This window comes from Moschus berezovskii, chromosome 21, assembly GCF_049115385.1.
Source record: "Moschus berezovskii isolate FMDL1 chromosome 21, NW_MosBer_1.0, whole genome shotgun sequence".
Taxonomy (NCBI): Eukaryota; Metazoa; Chordata; class Mammalia; order Artiodactyla; family Moschidae; genus Moschus; species Moschus berezovskii.
In genome coordinates, this window is record NC_142480.1 from 506562 (window position 1) to 529045 (window position 22484).

The 22484-nt window shown below is 58.8% G+C and overlaps 2 gene segments (V, D, J or C); both read left to right on the forward strand.

Annotated features, from left to right (window-relative positions):
• The first annotated feature begins 633 nt into the window (after positions 1–633).
• On the forward strand, positions 634–2251 carry LOC129550111 (immunoglobulin heavy constant epsilon-like). The segment is given in 4 exon segments: positions 634–973; positions 1104–1427; positions 1515–1838; positions 1911–2251. Coding segments are annotated over 4 exon segments (1329 nt in total).
• Positions 2252–18197: 15946 nt separating this feature from the next.
• Positions 18198–19405, forward strand: LOC129550723 (Ig alpha-1 chain C region-like). The segment is given in 3 exon segments: positions 18198–18315; positions 18502–18831; positions 19011–19405. Coding segments are annotated over 3 exon segments (843 nt in total).
• The last annotated feature ends 3079 nt before the right edge of the window (positions 19406–22484 follow it).

Sequence of the window (22484 nt, forward strand, 5' to 3'; positions counted from 1 at the left end):
TCAGGGACCTGAAGGGCTAATCCACTGGCCGCAGGTAGCAGGGCCCAGAGGGAAGCAGGTGGATCCACCCACAGGATGCCCACAAGGACTGGGGTGATTCCTGGGAAGCGGGGGCCTTTGGGTCCCCAGGGGGCTCTGAGTTATGGGAGTGGGGAAGCAGCCTGGTGATCCCTGGGGGTCTCTGACCCAGGCCAGGGCTAAGGTGGGCAGAGCGGACAGACTCATGGTTCCTGGGGTTCTCAGAGTCCCTGATCTCCAACAGGGGTCTGAGTGGGGACAGAAGAACAGCCTGGTATCTCCTGGAGGTCTCTCCGGTCCCCAGGCACTGACAGAGGTCATGAGCTCTGAGCACCCACCTCCAGGAAGTGACACCTCCACTCAAGTGTCCTGTGTCCAACCACTCAGGCCAAGGGCAGTGACTGTCACTGCTCACTGGTGGGATTCCTGGTGGGCTCAGGAGGTGGAGCACAGCTGCTCACTGGAGGGGTCCCTGGAGGGGTCAGGAGGCGAGAAAAGAACCCAGAAGAAGCCATCTGTCCCTCAAGGCTGGAGCAGAGTCCCAGTGCTCCCTGAACCAGACCACCCCACCTCAGCTCCACAGCCCACCCCAGGTGAGCAGTCAGCCTGGCACGTATGGGTGACAGTCCTGAGAGCAGCACTGACCCTGGTCCTGTCCCCACAGCCTCCAACCAGAGACCATCCGTCTACCCCCTGAGGTCCTGTTGCACAAAGGAAGACTCTGTGATGCTGGGCTGCCTGGTCAAGGGCTACTTCCCAGGGTCAGTGACCGTGACCTGGGACACAGTGCCCCTGGACGGGAGCACACTGACCTTCCCTAGCATCCAAATGGCGAACTCCGATCTCTACATTACCACCAGCCAGCTGACCGTCTCAGGCGAGCAGTCCAAGCAGTTCACCTGCAGTGTTTTCCACGCTGAGACCAACTACACCACCATGGGAACCATCAGCACTGGTGAGCCAGGGCTGGGGTAGCCGGTGAGGTAGCCAGGGGTCGGGGCTGGGCCAGCCAGGACTGGAGGAGCAGGGAGAAGAGGCTGGGGTCCCCGGGAGACCAGTCCCACATCTGCCACCTCTGCCCCCAGAGTGCACCAAGAACTTCAGCGACCCCTCAGTGAAGCTCTTCTACTCCTCCTGCAACCCCAATGGCGACACCCACACCACCATCCAGCTCCTGTGCTGGATCTCTGGCTACACCCCAGGCAAAATCAAGGTCACCTGGCTGGTGGATGGGCATGAGTCCAAAGAACTGTATGCACAATCCGGCCCCGAGATGCAGGAGGGCAATGTGACCTCCACCTACAGTGAAGTCAACATCACACAGGGCCAGTGGGTGTCCAAAAAAACCTACACCTGCCGGGTCAACTATTACGGCTTCAACTTCGACAACCACGCCCGCAGGTGCACAGGTACGACCCTCAGCTGCGCCGACATTCAGACACTGGGGTCTCAGGGAGGAGGGCGGCCAACCTCACGTGGGCCCCTCTCACACACAGCCGAGTCCGAGCCCCGCGGCGTGAGCACTTACCTGAGCCCACCCACCCCCCTCGAGCTGTACGTCAACAAGTCACCCAAGATCACCTGCCTGGTTGTGGACCTGGCCAGCACGAAGAACTTGAGCCTGACCTGGTCGAGGGCAAATGGGAAACCTGTGCACGCAGACCCCCTCGACATAAAGACCCAGTTCAACGGGACGATCACTGTCACGTCCACCCTGCCGGTGGATGTCACTGACTGGGTGGAAGGTGAGACCTACTACTGCAAAGTGAGCCACGGTGACCTGCCCATGGATATCCAGCGGTCCATCTCCAAGGATGTTGGTGAGCGGCAGGCTGAGGGGAGGTAGGTGGGCCTCCTGGGAGAAGCCTGGCTGACCACACACCTGTCCGCAGGCAAGCGTGTTGCCCCCAAGGTCTACGTGTTCTGGCCAGACAGAAAGGAGCTGGAGAATGAGGAGGAGCTCACCCTCACCTGCCTGATCCAGAAATTCTTCCCCAAGGACATCTCTGTGCGGTGGCTGCATAACAAGAAACCCGTGCGCGCAGACCAGCACACCACCACGCAGCCCCACAGGGCCAACAACAACACCCCCGCCTTCTTCGCCTACAGCCGCCTGGCGGTCCCCAAGGCCAAGTGGAAGATGGATGATGAGTTTACCTGCCAAGTGATCCATGAGGCACTGCCCAAGACTAGGACCCTGGAGAAATCGGTGCTCATTAACAGCGGTAAATAATGCCTGCCCTCCCGCCGCCCCTCTCCAGGGGCAAGGGAGGGCCAGTGGGACCTTCTGTCCACTGTCAATAAACATTCTGGTGCCTGCTCAGAGCCCCGGGCATGCCTGTTCTTGGGGCTCGTGGGCTGTGGGTCGGGGTGCGGGGGGATGTCCCAGCAAAGAGGAAGGGAAGGCATGGCAGGCGGCCAGGCCTGAGACAGGGCTCTGTCCGGCATCACTCTCCATGTTGAGGCCCTCCCCCTACCCCACTATGAATTCTGCCCACTCAGCAAGTTCTAAGAGCCAGAGGGCGGTCCTAGGGGAGGGACCACCCCAGCCTTTTCTGAGGGTCTCAGACCCCCGGGGTGGGGCCTCTACCCGAGGCTCCTGTCAGCCCCTCTGGACACAGATAAGCCCCCAAGCTCCCAAGTTCAGCTGCTCACACACAGGCCCTCCAGATAGAGAAACGGGTCAAGTCAGACCTGCACATAGGCACCAGCATGCAGGTCCCTCCACTGTCACCTCTGGGGTACAAACAGGCCAGCTGCGCATGTGGGCTAGCCTGGGGTCTGCTCCTCTGGCCCCCACCTCTGAAATCCCCCACCCATGCCGTCTTGCTGGGCCAGGCTCAGCGCCAGCGCCCCATCTTGCTGCTCAGTCTCACTCCACTCTGAATCGGTCTGGGACACACCCACCACTCCCAAGCACCCTCAGGCCACCATGTCCACTGGTGCCAAGGCTCCACACCCATCCACTGCCAGCCACAGGCAGCATCCCACACACTCACAAGAGGCCCGCCCTCTCACCCAGAACACACCCTCACACCCTCACACCCTCTCAGCCAGGCCACACCCTCACATGCTCTCACCCTCACCCAGACCACACCCTCACACCCTCACACCTTCTTACCCAGGCCACACCCTCACACCCTCTCAGCCAGGCCACACCCTCACATGCTCTCACCCTCACCCAGGCCATACCCTCACACCCTCTCATCCAGGCTACACCCTCACACTCTCTCACCCTCACCCAGACCACACCCTCACACCCTCATACCTTCTTACCCAGGCCACACCCTCTCACCCTGTTACCCAGGCTACACCCTCACACCCTCTCAGCCAAGCCACACCCTCACACCCTCTCACCCTCTCAGTCAGGCCACACCCTCTCACCCTCTCACCCAGGCTACACCCTCTCAGCCAGGCCACACCCTCACACCCTCTCAGCCAAGCCACACCCTCACACCCCCTCACCCTCTCAGCCAGGCCACACACTCACACCCTCACACCATCACACCCTCTCACCCTCACCCAGGCCACACCCTCTCATCCAGGCCACACCCTTTACCAAGACCACACTCTCACAGTCTATCATCCAGGCCACACCCTCACACATTCTCACCCAGGCACACCCTCACACCCTCTCATCCAGGCCACACCCTCTCACCCAGGCCACACCCTAACACCCAGGCCACCCCCTCACACATTCTCACCCAGACACACCCTCTCACCCAGGCTACACCTTCACACCCTCACACCCTCTCACCCAGGCTACACCCTCTCACCCTCACACCCTCTCACCCAGGCCACACCCTTTACCAAGACCACACTCTCACAGTCTATCATCCAGGCCACACCCTCACACATTCTCACCCAGGCACACCCTCTCACCCAGGCCACACCCTAACACCCAGGCCACCCCCTCACACATTCTCACCCAGACACACCCTCTCACCCAGGCTACACCTTCACACCCTCACACCCTCTCACCCAGGCTACACCCTCATACCCTCACACCCTCTCACCCTCACACCCTCTCATCCAGGCCACACCCTTTACCAAGACCACACCCACACTCTATCACTCAGGTCACACCCTCACACCCTGGACCCTGGACCCTCCCTTGCCCCACTTGGTTTCCTGCTGTGGCCCCAGCCTCCCCGGGCCAATGCCTCTCTGTCAGTTGCACTCCACAGACGAACAGTAGGATGCACAGGCACATGGGAACACACATGGATACACACGCTGACACATGGATACACACGCTGACACATGGACGCACATGGACACACACAGGCATGTGGACAGACACACATAGACACACACCTGAGAGCACACAGACATGGACACACTCACACAGACATGTGTGTGGATGCACATGTGGACAGCACACGGTCACCACCACACATCCACAGAAACCACCACATGCACAGCCCACACCCTGAAGGGAGCCCAGAGTGGAGGCTGTGCTGGGAGAGGAGAGGCCCAGCCCCAGGACAGGAGGAGCAGGGGGCTGGGGGCAGCTCTGGATTCCCACACGTTGGGCAAGGTCCACTTGCCTGGGCACAGCCCATCACCACTTGTGATGATATGTTGACTCCAGGGGCCGTCCCGGGTCCTGGCTTCTCCTGAGGGCTCCAGGCAGGGAGGCCAGCCCCTGACGAGAGTGAAGCTGAGCAGCAATGGGACCCAGGGGGCTGGACTAGGCAGCCACGGGCCGTGCAGTTGATGGAGGAGGGCACTCTCCAGGCCGGGGGGCCACCACCTGCCATGCAGTGGAGAGTGGGAGTGGGACAGAGCTGAGGAGCCCACAGGGTTGAGTGCAAGTGACCAGCGGTCAGCAGAGAAGCTGTGCGAAACGGTGGGAGAGTAAATACCAACCACCTGGGGGTTAGGGATGGACGCGAGAGGGCAGGGCCCGGAGTCCCCCACACAGCTGCCTGCCGGCTCAGGGCCCTCCTGCCCCCACAGCCAGGGCCAGCTGGAAGGGCCAGAATGGGGGCCACCCAGGACCAGGGCACCAGGCCCAGCTCCCTCCACTCCCTAAGGGTGGCCAGGCCTGTCTTCCCCACCTTGACCCCAGGCCAGGGGGCTAACCGCCCGTGCCCACAGAGCTGGCCCTCGAGGACCTGTGTGCGGAAGAAGCTGAGAGCGAGGAGCTGGAGGAGACCTGGACCAGCCTCCTCGTCTTCATCGTGCTCTTCCTGCTCAGCACGAGCTACGGCGCCGCCGTCAGCCTCTGCAAGGTGGGCACGGATGCCCCACTTCCGGGCGGGGCGCCCAGAGAGGGGGAGCCCCGGCTGGGCTCAGAACCCGCCTCACACGTGCCCTCCCCCAGGTGAAGTGGGTCCTGGCCGCCATTCTCCAGGGGCAGCCCCAGGGCCCCCAAGACTACACCAACATCACGCAGCGCCCGCTGCCTCCTGGCATCTGAGCATCCCTGCGGCTGCCAAGCTGCCCTGGGAAGGAGGAAGGGGCAGACAACCACTGAGGGGCTCAACGACCAGCCGCAGGCATCCAGACAGTCCAGCTCAGTCTCAAGGTCAAAGGCAACAAGGAGGCCCACCATTCACAGCCCCCACACCCACCCCACTTGGGGGAAAGTCCCAGGAGAGCATCTGTCCCCTCCAGAGACCTGGGCTGGGCGTGGACACTGACTGCCCTCGGCTCCTCCCAGGCCCCTGGGGTGGGGGCCACATCCTGACTAACAGAACAGTCCCCAAAACACATGGAGGGCCTGGATCTCACAGCCCACCCCATGCTTAGAGTCCAGAGCCCACCTAAGACTCAAGAGCCCCAGTCCAGCCCAACCAGCATCTGAGTCCAGCCCAACCAAGCCAAGAGCTCCCTCCCCAGCCTCAGTCCCCGCCTCCCTGCCCCAGGTCCAAGGGCCCTGCCCTGCTCCCCTGTCCACCCTTCCTGCTGTCCACCCCCAGGCCCTGGGCCTGCAGAATAAGGGGGCGGGGAAACCCTTCTGGGGAGAGCTGTGGGAGTTTCCAGGGCTGCAGGCAGGGCCTCCACAGTAGAAGACAGGTCCCACAGCACAGGGGGATTACCACAGGGCCTGCCCCGCAGCCAGCTCAGCCCAGGCCCACCCCAAACAACCTATTCAGCCGAGCAGCCCACCCCAAAACCCCCTCACTGTGGCCTTGTCTGACCTCTCTCTCCACAGGGCCTGCACCGCAGCCCACTCAGCCCAGCAATCCACCCAACCCCACCACTCAGCCCAGAAGCCCACCCCAAAACCCCCCCACTGTGGCCTTGTCTGACCTCTCTCTCCTAACTTTTCCAAGTAAAGTTCATTAAAGTAAAAAATCCCATGTACATACTTTAGAGGAGCTGTGGTCCCATGGAAGTGGGAGGTACCTCCACCCAAGGAAGTGGACAAGGATCAGAGGGAAGCAGGCAGAAGACAGCTCTGGGTCCTAAGCACCCAAGTGTCCAGCCAAGCCTGATTCAAGCATCCTTTGATGCCCACAGAGACCCTGCCTCAGCCTCCACCACACCTGCTCCACTGGCCCTGACTTACCACCCTTCCCCACGTGAAGGTCAAACAACAGTCCCACTCCCAGCAGGCAAACCCTAAAGGGTCAGTCATGGTCAACGCTGACAGGAGAGACCATTCATGGTGAAGGCCCTTCTGAGAGCCGCCATCCATGCTAGGAGACCACATCCCATGGACGCTAACACGGACCAAGCAGCCTGCAGGGATCGAAGGTAGAACACCCAGGGTTGGGCAACTCTGAGGTTGTCCAGAGACACCAAGAGTCTGGTCCAAATAGAACATGAGATCAAGAGAGAGCCTCATACAAGGCCAAGGCCACAGCGCTGCCGTGCTCCACCCTCACAGGTCAACACTACACACTTGCATAGACTCATAGAGTCTCAGGAAACCAGGCCCGAGACCAGACCGTACCTGCAGGGCTCTCTCAAGCCAAGGCCAGGTACCCTCCTCCCTGTCCCCTGAGCTGGGACTTCTGAGGGCAGAGTGGGGTGTCTTCTCTCTCTGACTTGCACCCCAGACCATGAGACCCACTGGGGACCCCAGAATGAGGTACCTCAGCCCTGTGATCTGGGCGTCATCACACACAGACCACACATGTCTTCCCCGAGTCAGGAGGGAAAGGGGTGAGGTAGAAAAGAGAGGGCCCTGGGCTGAGCAGGTGGAGTTTGCCAAGTGCAGCAAGTGATTCCCTGACACTCCAAGGGCAAAACTCATGGCAGGAGCTGAGATCTGCTCAAGTAGAGACAAGAGGACCCCATCTATCACTCCTGAGGCCAGGGGATCCTTCCCAGCTGTACCTGGGCAGGAAGGCTCCTCCAGGGTCATAAAGGGAGGGTGCAACCCAGAATAAGTGTGGTCGAACCTCCAGGTGGCCTGTGCTAGAATCTTTCTCAGTAAAAATGCTTATGCATACGGGGAGAGCCTGAGGAGAGGTCAAGTGTGGGAAAGAGGAGAGGTGATCGGCCAGAGGACAGAACCCGGAAGAACTGCCCCACAGACACGAGTCAACACACGCAAGTCAGCACACGCGTGAGCCAACACACAGGAGCCTACACACACGAGTCTACATACACGTGAGCCAACACACGCGTGAGCCAACACACAGGAGTCAACACACGAGTCTACATACACGTGAGCCAACACACGCGTGAGTCAACACACAGGAGCCTACACACGCGTCTACATACACGTGAGCCAACACACGCGTGAGTCAACACACACGAGTCTACATACACGTGAGCCGACACACGCGTGAGTCAACACACAGGAGCCTACACACACGCGTCTACATACACGTGAGCCAACACACGCGTGAGCCAACACACGAGTCTACATACACCTGAGCCAACACACGCGTGAGCCAACACACAGGAGCCTACACACGAGTCTACATACACGTGAGCCGACACACGCGTGAGTCAACACACACGAGTCTACATACACGTGAGCCGACACACGCGTGAGTCAACACACAGGAGCCTACACACACGCGTCTACATACACGTGAGCCAACACACGTGTGAGCCAACACACGAGTCTACATACACCTGAGCCAACACACGCGTGAGCCAACACACAGGAGCCTACACACGAGTCTACATACACGTGAGCCGACACACGCGTGAGTCAACACACACGAGTCTACATACACGTGAGCCGACACACGCGTGAGTCAACACACACGAGTCTACATACACCTGAGCCAACACACGCGTGAGTCAACACACACGAGTCAACACACGAGTCTACATACACCTGAGCCAACACACGCGTGAGTCAACACACACGAGTCAACACACGAGTCTACATACACGTCAGCCAACACACGCGTGAGCCAACACACAGGAGTCTACATACACGTGAGCCGACACACGCGTGAGTCAACACACAGGAGCCTACACACACGCGTCTACATACACGTGAGCCAACACACGCGTGAGCCAACACACGAGTCTACATACACCTGAGCCAACACACGCGTGAGCCAACACACACGAGTCTACATACACCTGAGCCAACACACGCGTGAGTCAACACACACGAGTCTACATACACGTGAGCCGACACACGCGTGAGTCAACACACACGAGTCTACATACACGTGAGCCAACACACGCGTGAGCCAACACACAGGGGCCTACACACACACGTCTACATACACGTGAGCCGACACACGCGTGAGTCAACACACAGGAGTCAACACACGAGTCTACATACACGTGAGCCGACACACGCGTGAGTCAACACACGAGTCTACATACACCTGAGCCAACACACGCGTGAGTCAAAACACGAGTCTACATACACGTGAGCCAACACACGCATGAGCCAACACACGAGTCTACATACACCTGAGCCAACACACGCGTGAGTCAACATACACGAGTCTACATACACGTGAGCCAACACACGAGTCTACATACACGTGAGCCAACACACGCGTGAGCCAACACACGAGTCTACATACACCTGAGCCAACACACACGTGAGCCAACACACGAGTCTACATACACCTGAGCCAACACACGCGTGAGCCAACACACAGGAGCCTACACACACGAGTCTACATACACGTGAGCCAACACACGCGTGAGTCAACACACACGAGTCAACACACGAGTCTACATACACCTGAGCCAACACACGCGTGAGCCAACACACGAGTCTACATACACGTGAGCCAACACACGCGTGAGCCAACACACGAGTCTACATACACCTGAGCCAACACACGCGTGAGCCAACACACGAGTCTACATACACCTGAGCCAACACACGCGTGAGCCAACACACAGGAGCCTACACACACGAGTCTACATACACGTGAGCCAACACACGCGTGAGTCAACACACACGAGTCAACACACGAGTCTACATACACCTGAGCCAACACACGCGTGAGCCAACACACAGGAGCCTACACACACGCGTCTACATACACGTGAGCCAACACATGCGTGAGTCAACACACACGAGTCTACATACACCTGAGCCAACACACGCGTGAGCCAACACACACGAGTCAACACACGAGTCTACATACACCTGAGCCAACACACGCATGAGCCAACACACGAGTCTACATACACGTGAGCCAACACACGCGTGAGCCAACACACAGGAGCCTACACACACGCGTCTACATACACGTGAGTCAACACACGAGTCTACATACACCTGAGCCAACACACGCGTGAGCCAACACACAGGAGCCTACACACACGAGTCTACATACACGTGAGCCAACACACGCGTGAGTCAACACACACGAGTCAACACACGACTCTACATACACCTGAGCCAACACACGCGTGAGCCAACACACACGAGTCAACACACGAGTCTACATACACCTGAGCCAACACACGCGTGAGTCAACACACACGAGTCTACATACACCTGAGCCAACACACGCGTGAGCCAACACACAGGAGCCTACACACACGAGTCTACATACACGTGAGCCAACACACGCGTGAGCCAACACACAGGAGCCTACACACACGAGTCTACATACACGTGAGCCGACACACGCGTGAGTCAACACACGAGTCTACATACACCTGAGCCAACACACGCGTGAGCCAACACACATGAGTCAACACACGAGTCTACATACACCTGAGCCAACACACGCGTGAGCCAACACACACGAGTCAACACACGAGTCTACATACACCTGAGCCAACACACACGTGAGCCAACACACAGGAGCCTACACACACGAGTCTACATACACGTGAGCCAACACACGCGTGAGCCAACACACACGAGTCAACACACGAGTCTACATACACCTGAGCCAACACACGCGTGAGCCAACACACGAGTCCACATACACCTGAGCCAACACACGCGTGAGCCAACACACAGGAGCCTACACACACGAGTCTACATACACGTGAGCCGACACACGCGTGAGTCAACACACACGAGTCAACACACGAGTCTACATACACCTGAGCCAACACACGCGTGAGCCAACACACAGGAGCCTACACACACGAGTCTACATACACGTGAGCCAACACACGCGTGAGTCAACACACACGAGTCTACATACACCTGAGCCAACACACGCGTGAGCCAACACACAGGAGCCTACATACACGAGTCTACATACACATGAGCCAACACACGCGTGAGCCAACACACACGAGTCTACATACACCTGAGCCAACACACGCGTGAGTCAACACACACGAGTCAACACACACGAGTCTACATACACCTGAGCCAACACACGCGTAAGCCAACACACACACGAGTTAACAACCTCTTCACTGCACTCCTCCCCATTAGGGAGGATGCCCACACCCTTTCTTTCCGGGCTGGTATCTCCGCCTTGCTCTGTCTTGAATAAATAAACCTCTTATCTCTGTGCTTTCCACGTGTTGTGCTGTGTCTCTAATCATAAACTTCGCACCTGTATTTACAGTGTTTGCCTCCTTGGAACATTCATGCTTTCAAATGAGGCAAGAGCCAGGCGATCCTTCCTTCTAGTCTCCAGCCCCTGGTGCTCTAGCTGCGAGGACTCCAGGATTTCATCCAGGCTATGCAGGTTCAATTCCAGGACAGGGAACTAAGCCCCTGCTTCAGGACCGCTCCCTGCTGTCTCTCCGAGGACAGTGGCAGGCAGCCCCTCTAGTGGGGCTGGAAGGTGAGTGATCGGCCAAGAACAGGGCTGCAGAGAAGGACAAGAAGGGTTATGCCAGCCAGCTGGGCTCTGAACCAGTGACCCTGCTGCACGTGCCCTCCCAGCAGCAAGATGCCAGCTTCTCAGGGTCCCCTCTGTCCCTCCTCCTCTTCCTTCTCCATTAACCCACCACTAAATGGTGCCCCCCAGCAATTATGTCCACATCCTAAGCCCTGGGACCCATGAATGTGACCTTATTCAGTCTTTGCAGATACGATTAAAGGATTTTAGGATGAGATTGTCCAGGTGGGCCCTAAATCTAATGACAAGAGTCCTTACAAGGGACAGAGGAGGGGAGGCCAGACCTAGATGGGAGGTCATATGAGGACAGAGGCAGAGATGGGGGCAATGCCTGGGCGGCCAGAAGCTGGAGGAGGTAGGAAGGCAGGGGAGAGCACGGCCTTGCCCACACCTTGATCTCAGGCATCTGGGTCCAGGTGAAAGTCATTCAGTCATGTCCAACTCTTTGGGACCCCGTGGACTATACAGTCCATGGAATTCTCCAGGCCAGAATACTAGAGTGGGTAACCTTTTCCTTCTCCAGGGGCTCTTCCAAACCCAGGGATCAAACTCAAGTCTCCCTCTGGCTCTGAAGCATGAGATTAAATTTCTGTTGTTTTGAGCCCTGCAGTGAGGTCTTTGTCACAGCCCCAGGACCCTCACTGCCAGGCAGCAGGCCTTGGCCATGCTGAGGCCCCTCCTGCTTCCAAAGAAGCCCAGGAGGACTTGTCCAGTCCCGGCTCTTTCCTCTCCAGCCTGGACCCACACTGAACAAGTCCCTGACTCCCGAGGGTGCTCAGTGAATTTTACCAACAGTGCCCACTAAGGCTCAAACCCTTCCCCAAAACTCTGCAGCTCTCAGTCCTATAGACCCCATGTCCATCCGTCTCAAGCCCAAGCTCTTCTTTCTGCCCAAAGCTCCATGCCCATCTGTGACCTTGGTAGGGTAGTACTATCTGTATGGGGGCACAGGATGCTGGAGACTGCGGCCCTCAAACGCCCCACCACCTTCCTCTGTTTCCTGCATGCCCGCCAGGCCACGTGTGACCACACATCCTGAGTCCTGTTCCTCCAGCTCCCTCAGGGACAGCGCCAGGGGACATGAGGGACACAGGGACCCCCAGAAGGCACAGAGCCCCGGGCACGCGAGGGCCAGCAAGAAGAAGGACCCTCAGAGCCAGGCTCCGTGATGCAGACACTGCTAGCACAGTGGACATGGGTGGACCTGAGGCCAACCGGCAGCCTGGGAGGAAATGTCCCTTGTGGGTGGCACTACAGGTGTCCCAGGGTTCATGATAGACCCCAGGGGTCCTTAAACCAAGCCAGGGTGTATGTGCCCACCTGGCACGACACCCTGGGCTCCTTTTCCTCCATCTGTCTCCTCCTCCCACCCTACCGGCCCCACCCCTGCCCCAGGGAAAAGCCGGTCTCCCCCTGAGGCCCAGCATCTCCACCTGCCAGCCGCCCTCCCCACAACGGTATTCTTCCCCAGAGGGGACTGTTGGTCCCTGTATTGCTCCAGAACCTTCTGTGTGTGAAGAAATGAAGCATCAGGGCCTCCCTGGTGGTCCAGTGGTTAAAAATTCACCTTGCAATGCAGGGGACACCAGTTCAATCCCTGGTCCAGGAAGATCCCACCTGCCGCAGAGCAGCTAAGCCCGTGAGCCACAACTACCAGGCTCGAGAGCCCACAGGCTGCAGCTGCTGAGCTCACAGGCCTCGAGCCTGTGCTCCACACGAGAGTGGCCGCCACGAGAGCTTGTGCTCGCTGTCAGAGCAGCGCCTGCACATCGCAACGGAAGAACCAGCACAGCCAAAAGTAAAATAAACAAATTTTATACGGACACAGATGCAGACCAAGCCCCTCAGCCCGTGTGTGCCCAGGCAGGGACCACCTCCTGAGGGTCACCAGGGAGGCCAAGCACCTGGGCAGCTGGCAGGGCAGCTGGTCAGAGAATCCTGGGCAGGAAATAGGGCGGAGGCAGCAGGGGCAGGTCAGCCACCCCCCAACACAGGACTCCAGACTCCAGATAGGGGTGACCCCCACACCACCGCTCCAGCTCCAGTCAAGGACCCCGCCACCCCTGGAGGAAGAGGAAGGGTCGTGGCCAGGCTGGAGAGGCCCCACCCAACAAGCCGCCCTGCGCCCTGATGGTCTAGGGAGCCTGCTCGCTGGGGTCACCCTGAAGTGCCTGCCTCTCGGGGCTCCAGCCTCTGCTGACCTGTGCAGCCTTCCCCCCTCCAGCCTCACTTCTTCTCCACTCTGGGGCCATGTGTCCCTCAGAGACCTTAGGCCCCTGACTCTGGCTACTGTGGCCCCTGACTCTGGCTACTGTGGCCTCTGCTTCTTCCACTGTGACCTCAGCTTCTTTTCGCCTCGGCCCCCAGCCCAGCTCCACGGACAGCCCCCTGGGGCCACGACCACCCCCACATGGCTCCTGCCTCTGCACCCACAAGGTCTCCAGCCAGGGTCAAGTTCCTGGGGGTCCCACAGTCCAGGCCACACACACCTGGCCCCACCACAGCCAGACCACAGACCAGACATGACGTGGAGGCAAGCGGCCGCAACTGGTGGGACAGGAAGTGGGTGAATGACCCCATCTATGGGGTCACGCAGTCTATCCCAGCCTGCCCCTCACAGCATCAGCCTCACCAACAGCCCAAATGGCCCAGAGAGGGGCAGGGTCAGCTAAGACTACACAGCCATCAGGAGGGCCTAGACAAGGCCTAGGCTTCCACCCACTCCAGCGCCTCTGGGGCAAGCGAGTAGAGGGACCTGCAGTGCGGGGCCACATGGACAAAAGGCAAGGGCCCCTCCCAGCTGCACTGGACCCTTGGGCAGCCATGAGCAGGTGGGTCCCAAAAGCTGTTGAGGGTCATCTCCTCTGTAGTTGGGCACACTAGGGCCTCCTGGGGTGGGAGGACAGAGGACAGGCTCTAAAAAGAAAGGCAGACTGCCACCCACCAGACACGGAGCAGGATGCTCTACATAGCAGGCTGAACTGGGCAGAGAGCTGAAAGCTGGACTGGGCTGAACTGGGCTGGGCTAGGCAAGCTGAGCTGAACTGGGTAAAGCTGGCCTGAACTGGGCTGGGCTAGGCGAGCTGAGCTCAATTAGGCTAAAATGGACTGAGTTGGGCTGCACTGGGCTGAGCTAGGTGAGCTGAACTGAACTAGGCTGAACTGGGCTGCACTGGGCTGAGCTGGGCTAGCCTGGGATGAACTGGGTTAAGTTGGGTGAGCTGAGCTAAACTGGACTGACCTGGGCTCAATTAGGCTAAAATGGACTGAGCTGGGCTAAACTGGGCTCAGGTAGGTAAGTTGAGCTAAACTAGGCTGAACTGGGCTGAGCTAGGCTGAACTGGTCTGAACTTGGCTGAGCTGGGCTAAGCTGGGCTGAGCTGGGTGAACTGAGCTGAACTGGGCTGAAATGGGCTGAACTAGGCTGAACTAGCCTAGGCTGGGCTGAGCAGGGTTGAGCTGGCCTGAGTTGGGTGAGCTGGGATGAACTGGGCAGAACTGGACTGAACTGGACTGGGTTAGACAAGCTGAGCTGAACTGGGCTGAACTGGGCTGAGCTGGGTGACCTGGGTGAACTGGGCTGGACTGGGCTGAGCTGGACTGAACTGGGCTGGGCTATGCAAGCTGAACTGAACTGGGTAGAGCTGAGCTGAACTAGGCTGAGCTGTGTTCAATTAGGCTAAAATGGACTGAACTGGGCTGAGCTAGGTGAGCTGGGCTGAGTTGAGCTGAACTGGGCTGAGCTGGGGTGAACTGGGCTGGACTGGGCTGAACTGGGCTGAGATGAGCTTACCTGGGCTGAGATAGGTGAGCTGAGCTGAACTAGGCTGAACTGGGTTCAATTAGGCTAAAATGGACTGAACTGGGCTGAGCTAGGTGAGCTGGGCTGAGTTGAGCTGAACTGGGCTGAGCTGGGCTGAACCAGGCTGAGATGAGCTAAGCTGAACTGGGCTGAGATGAGCTTACCTGGGCTGAGCTGGGTGAGCTGAGCTGAACTAGGCTGAACTGGGCTGAAATGAGCTGAACTGGCCTCGGCTGGGCTGAGCAGGGTTGAGCTGGCCTGAGCTAGGTGAGTTGGGTGAACTGGGCTGGACTGGGCTGAACTGGACTGAACTGGGCTGGGCTAGGAAAGCTGAGCTGAACTTGGTAGAGCTGAGCTGAACTAGGCTGAGCTGTGTTCAATTAGGCTAAAATGGACTGAACTGGGCTGAGCTGGGCTGAACTGGGCTGAGCTGGGCTAGGTTGGGCTGAACTGGGCTGAGATGAGCTGAGCTGGGCTGAGCTGGGTGAACTGAGCTGAACTGGGCTGAAATAGGTGAGCTGAGCTGAACTAGGCTGAACTGGGCTGAGCTGGGCTAAACTGGGCTGGGCTAAGCTGAGCTGAACTGGGCTGAGATGAGCTCAGCTGGGCTGAGCTGGGTGAACTGAGCTGAACTAGGCTGAAATGAGCTGAAGTGGGTTGGATTGGCCTAGGCTGGCTGAGCAGGGTTGAGCTGGCCTGAGTTGCGTGAGCTGGGCTGAACTGGGCTGAGATAGGTGAGCTGAGCTGAACTAGGCTGAACTGGGCTAAGCTAGGCTAGGCTGGGCTGAGCTGGGCTGAACTGGACTGAGCTGCACTGAACTGGGCTGAGATGAGCAGAGCTGGGCTGAGCTGGGTGAACTGGGCTGAACTGGGCTGAAATGGGCTGAACTGAGCTGGTCTAGGCAAACTGAGCTGAACTGGGTAGAGCTGGGCTCAATTAGACTAAAATGAACTGAGCTGGACTGAACTGGGCTGAGACAGGTAAAGTGAGCTGAACTAGGCTGAACTGGGCTGAACTAGATTGAGCTTGAAAGGTTGTTGCTGAGTCATGAATGATGCTGGGATTCTTGGCCTCCAGAGTAGAGGAATTCAGTCCAGGGCCAGTGACGAGGCTTGATCGCTCAGAGCTTTTGTGTGATAAAGCTTGATTAAAGTATAAAAGAGAGAGAGACAGCTTCTGACATAGACATCAGAAGGGGGCAGAAAGAGGGCCCCCCTGCTAGTCTTTAGGAATATGTTACATGTCTATCAGGAGGCTGTTAATTAGAGAAAGGAAATGTCTCAAAACTCAGAGACTGGCACCTGGCCCCTCACCCACAGCGTGCATTTTGAGATAACGTTGACACAAAGTGAGTCGTCCCAGGCCATAAAATGATTGACATGAATCTTGAAGAAAGGCAGGTTTCCAAGCAAATACGTGGTCTCATTAACACAGCTTAAGAGAATATTTGCACGGGTAAAATACACTGGTTTGTCAAGCTGGAGTCTTAGGTGGAACTGACTTGAAGACAGACAGAGTATAGAGTAAATACATAGTTCATTAACACAGCTTAAGAGAATATTTGCACGGGTAAAATACACTGGTTTGTCAAGCTGGAGTCTTAGGTGGAACTGACTTGAAGACAGACAGAGTATAGAGTAAATACGTAGTTCATTAACACAGCTTAAGGAAAACATTTCCATAAGAAACATGCATTAGTTACCTCAAGGTCTGAGAAAAGTTAAGTTCAGGTGGAACCAGGTGTCGTCATGGCAACACAGAATTGTAAAAGAAAGCTTCTACATTTGTACAGAGAAGAGAAAACATCTGACACTTGTAGTCTTTTCCTCCTGCCGCTTAAGGGAGAGAAAAAAAATGTCTGACACTTGCAGCCTATTTCCTCTGTTTGGAGACCCCTAGCCTTCCTGCCTGTTACCCTCTCAGTTGGTCTAAACTGGGCTCTTCTTGGCTGAGCTGAGATTAACTGGGCTGTACTGAGCTGGGCTGAATTGGGTTGAAATGGTTTTAACTGAGTTGACCTGGGCCCAGTTGGGTTGAGGTGGGGTGAGCTGGGTTAAAATGGACTAATCTAGGCTGGGCTGGGCTGGGTTGAATGTGGGTGGACTGGGCTAGTGTCTGAGTTGACCTGGAGGCGTGGGTTGAGCAGGGATCGCTCCCAGAGCCATGCTGTCCAGCCAGATAGCACCCCGTGTTTCCTGGGGGCACACAAGGGCCATGCAGCCCCTGGTGCACCTCTGACTCTCCCCTCTGCCTTCACCTGTTGACAGGAAGGGGACTGTGAAAACACAGGTTAGCCCACGCCCTCTGTAGGGGCCATCCAGGGGGCAGCCCTGAAGGGCTGATTTGTTACTGGGCTTCCAGCCTCAAAACCCTCGTAGTCCACGGAAACCAACTGCTGGTTTAGGAGAGGGGGCGGGGGGATTCGTCGGGGTGGGGGTGCGGGGGGGGCAGTGTGACTGAGACACAAGCCAGGGAGTGGGAGGGGGACACAGAAGGCAGGCTTCCCCCTCCCCACCGGAGCCCCAGGACAGCCAAACTAAGCCCCCACAGACTCAGCTTCGAGCCCAGGTTGCTGGCTCTGCTTAGCCCACGATCCCCCACACCCTGGGGGAGGGCAAGCTGGGCCCACCACACAGAGGGCAGCTGAGGCGCCTACAGTGCCCACAGCCCCAGCTGGTCAGTGAGAGAGCCCTGTGTCAGCCAGGACCCCCACCCGGGAGTGGCCTGACCCAGAGACCCCGTCTGAAGAGCGTGTGTGGTCCCCATGATCAGAGCCCTGAGGGGAATGCTCAGAAATGGCTCGCCTGGACTCAGGTGGGCGCTGCTGACCCCAGGGGCACCTCATACAAGCTGTGTGGCCTTGGGCCAGTCACTCACTCTCTGTGTAAAGGAAAGGTGGGCATCGCCCTGCGTTCGTGGGGCTATCAGGGGTACGGTCAGCAGAGGGCTGCTGTCTCACAGTGCACCCTGTGTTTCAGTGAGTGAAGCCAGCCCCAGCATCTTCCCACTGAGGCTTGAGAATGACCCAGCCGGGCAGGTGGTCCTCGGCTGCCTGGTCCAGGGCTTCTTCCCATCGGCGCCCCTGAGCGTGACCTGGAATCAGAGCGGCAACGACGTGTCCATCAGGAACTTCCCCGCCGTGCTGGCCGGGAGCCTGTACACCATGAGCAGCCAGCTGACCTTGCCGGCCAGCCTATGCCCAGATGACAAGTCCGTGACCTGCCAAGTGCAGCACCTCTCCAAAGCCAGCAAGACCGTGAACATGCCCTGCAAAATTCAAGGTCAGAGGGCAGGCTGGGGTGAGGCCCTGTCCTCCCAGCCCGACCCAGGGTGGACCATTTTCCTGTGGGCGCTCTACTCAGACGAGGGGGGGTTGAGCCCCCAGCAGGGATGCCAGGAGGGGCCCGGGCTGGTGCTGGAGGCAAGGAGAGGCAGGCAGAGGGCTCACTGACCTGCCTGTCTTTCAGAACCATGTCAGTGTTGCGTGCCGAGCTGTGAGCCCAGCCTGTCCCTGCACCCACCAGCCCTTGAGGATCTGCTCCTGGGCTCCAACGCCAGCCTCACATGCACACTGAGTGGCCTGAAAAGCGGCGAGGGCGCCAGCTTTACCTGGACCCCGACAGGTGGGAAGACCGCCGTCCAGGGGTCGCCCAAGCGTGACTCCTGCGGCTGCTACAGCGTGTCCAGCGTCCTGCCGGGCTGTGCCGATCCCTGGAACAGTGGACAGACTTTCTCCTGCTCTGCCACCCACCCCGAGTCCAAGAGCTCACTGACCGCCACCATCAAGAAAGACACAGGTGGGCCTGGACCACCGCGCGTGGGCGGCTGGGCCCTGCACACGGAGGCGCCCTCCTGAGCCCGGCCCTCCCTCTCCAGCCCCGCCCACCCCTCGCAGAGGGAAACTGAGGCCCGGGGCCCGGGGCCAGGGGGCGCTCTCTGCCCCGCGCAGACCCCTGACCCACTCTCTGCCCCGCAGCAAACGCGTTCCGGCCTCAGGTCCATCTGCTGCCGCCGCCGTCGGAGGAGCTGGCCCTCAACGAGCTGGTGACGCTGACGTGCCTGGTGCGGGGATTCAGCCCCAAGGACGTGCTGGTGCGCTGGCTGCAGGGGAATCAAGAGCTGCCCCGCGAGAAGTACCTGACCTGGGGCCCCCTGCCCGAGCCTGGCCAGAGCGTTGCCACCTTCGCCGTGACCAGCGTGCTACGCGTGGACGCCGAGGTCTGGAAGCAGGGGGACACCTTCTCCTGCATGGTGGGCCACGAGGCCCTGCCCCTGGCCTTCACCCAGAAGACCATCGACCGCCTGGCGGGTAAACCCACCCACGTGAACGTGTCCGTGGTCATGTCAGAGGTGGATGGGGTCTGCTACTGAGTGCCCTGCCCCAGCCCTTGAATAAACTCCATGCTCGCCTGAAGCAGCTCTGCGCTTCCCTGCGGCCGCCTGTCTGTCCGTGCTCCTCCTCGAGGTCTGCGCACACTGGGAGGGGGCAGGTCCCACGAGGAAAGCCACAGCACCAACCCTCTCCAGGCCTCGGCGTCCCCTCAGCCTGGCGCTGGACATGCCTTCATGGCTGTGCACTTGTGTATGTGTGTGTGTGTGCGCGCGCGCATGGGTGCTGACCATACAAAGCAGACACAGCCTGGTGTGAGAGCAGTGGCCCCACGAAAGTCCCCGGGGGCGGGGACGGGTGGTCACTTGTAGTTCAGGAAGCTGCCTCTAGGGGCAGCCAGTAGGCACGAGCCAGGCAGAGTGGGGAGCCTGCCAGACAGGGAAGAGCAAGAGCGCGCCCAGGACGGGACTGGAGGAGAGACTCAGAGAGGGCTGGACGCCAGAGGCCCTGCGCCACCCTCTGCACAGGAGAGCCCCTGACGGAACACAAAGGGGCCACCCCCGCCCCAGGCACAGCTCTACCCACCCCACACCCCGCCGCTCTGCACGTACACAGGGGCGTGCACACACACACACATGCTCTCATGTATGCACATGTTCTCTCTCACACACATGCGCGCACGCGTGCACGCCTGAGCTCTGCAGGTGCAGGAAGTTGACAGCCCTAACCCAGCTCCAGGAAGGCTAGGGGAGTCCCAGTCCAAGCGCCCAGAAGTGCCTCAGGCCCAGCTCCACTGCCCCAGGACCCTGCTGGCCTCAGGCCTCCCTGTGTGTCCAGCTGGGCACAGCTCAGACACCTACTGCAGAAGCCCAGCACCTGCTCCCTGCTTGGCCCCCAGATTCAAGTCTCCCATCCCTTCCTGAGCCCAAGTGTGGCCCAAACCATGGACAGTATGGCGGGCAGAGGGAGGGGTCAGAAGAGAGCACCTCCACCCAGGGACCCTCGATAACTTCTGCTCAGAGCTCCGGGCAGGAGGGAAGCCTGGGGAGACAGAGCCCAGAAGGACAGGCCATGACTGCTGTGGGGCACCTGCTTCAGGGCCCCCACAAGGGGGCAGCTGGGCCCCTGTTCTTGTCTAGACACCTTCTGGGGCCCCCCCAGGGGACATGGCCTTCTGGCTGCCTCTCTTTTCTCCCAGGGCCAAGGTGGGCTGGAGACCCCTGCCAATGCTGGCCATTGCCCCCTTCTCAAGGGTCAGTCCCCAAGGGTGATGGGTGAAACAATGGGGAAGTGCTGCCTCAGAGAAGGTGGGCCAGCCGCCCAGAGCCAGGCCCTGACCACAGGAGGAGCTTTCTGGAGAGAGGGGAGGAGGAAGGGTCAGCAGATGAGGGTGGAGCCAGCAGACAGCACAGAGAGAACACGTAACAGATGGAAGGGTGGAAAGACAGCTGGACAGGAGGATGGACGGATGGACAAATGCACAAACAGGTGGGTGGATGAGTGAATGGTCAGACAGACAGATAAATGAACAGATGGACAAATGGACAGACAGAGAGCTGGATGTATGGAGGTTGGATGGATAGGTGGGTGAATGGACAAACAGGCGGACAGGTAGATGGAAGGATGGGCGGGTGGAAAGATGAATGAGTCGACGGGCGAATGGATGGGCAGGTAGTGGACGGATGCAGAGGTGGATGGATGAGTGGATGGGTCAATTATGACAAGCAGGTCCAGATCCCAACTAACATGCAAGGTCTAGGCCTGGGACCCCAAGCTGGGGCTTTCACCTGGGCCTTCCTTGTGTTCCTTGTAGCTTTATCAGCCGTTTCCTGGGAGAGCAACAGAGCCCCTTGGTCTTGTCCATCCAGCCCTTGGCACACTGAATGACAGACCAAGATCCATGCCTCAAGCTGGAGCACCCTGAGGGTGGGCATGGCTGGTCTTCTCTGGCCCCACCCAGGGCCCAGGCCATGAAGGTCCAAGAACAAGGGCTTGCTGAGGAAACAGGCAGGGCTGGGAGTCAGGAGTCCGTGGCCTTTAACTCTCCTTGGAGCAGCAGAGCCATGCCCACCCTCCTGCCCTGCCACGTCTCTCCCTAAGGTGTCCTGAGACCCCAGAGGCAGGAGTCCTGCGGGTGTCTTCAGAGCTGCAGGGTCCTGGCCCCTTCCCTGGGCATCTGCAGCCTCAGCCCTGAGACCGGGCATTGGCTGCCAGTGTCCCCTCCTGAGAGTTGGTGCAGGGGAGGGCCCAGGCCTGGCAAGCCCTCTGTGTCTTACAGAACCTCAGCCCTGGCTGGTGCTGGACGTGATGCAGGACGCGCCCGAGGAGGACAGCCCGGAGGCCAGCCTGTGGCCCACGACCGTCACCCTGCTCACCCTCTTCCTGCTAAGCCTCTTCTACAGCACAGCACTGACCGTGACAAGCATCCGGGCCATGCCGGACAGCCGGGAGGTCCCCCAGTACTAAGCAGGAGCCAGCTGGGCAGGTGGGCAAGGAGGCAGAGCTGTGGGCTGAGGGGTGGGAGTGCCCAGCCTCACCAGAGCTGGAGTGTCCCTCCCAAGTGGGGGTCTGGCCTCAGAGGGGGACGGTGCCCATATAGATACTGAGGACTTGTGCAGGCCGGGGGCAGACCCTGTGTACCCCTCCAGGGCAGGGCATCTGCTTCCCTGGGTGTGGCCATCCCTGGACTCAGCCAGTGGACAGCAGGCAGGCCATGGTGGGGACAGGGCATTGGCAAGGACGCTGCCCACCTCGGGAGCCCACCAGGCCCTGACCCCTCTTGTGTTGGCAGGAAAGAAACTTGAGGAGCCTCCAGAGAGCCAAGCTGAATAATAGACATCAGTCCTGGTCAGAAGTCACGGGCCCACCCACAAAGGCCTATTTTCTGGTGCAATAATAAATTATCCCAAAGGCAAAAGTTTTCAGACTCTGAATGAGTGGAGGGAAGGAGAGGGGCAGAGGCTCTTGAGACACAAATGCCTGCCTCATGGATGAAGGAGGGTCTCAGGTGCATGGACGGATCACGAGCTGATTCTGTACCCAAAATATTAGGCAAAGACTAGAACTAGGCTTCATCAAACAGTATAAAGTAAGACCTCTACAATAATAGCACTCAAGTTC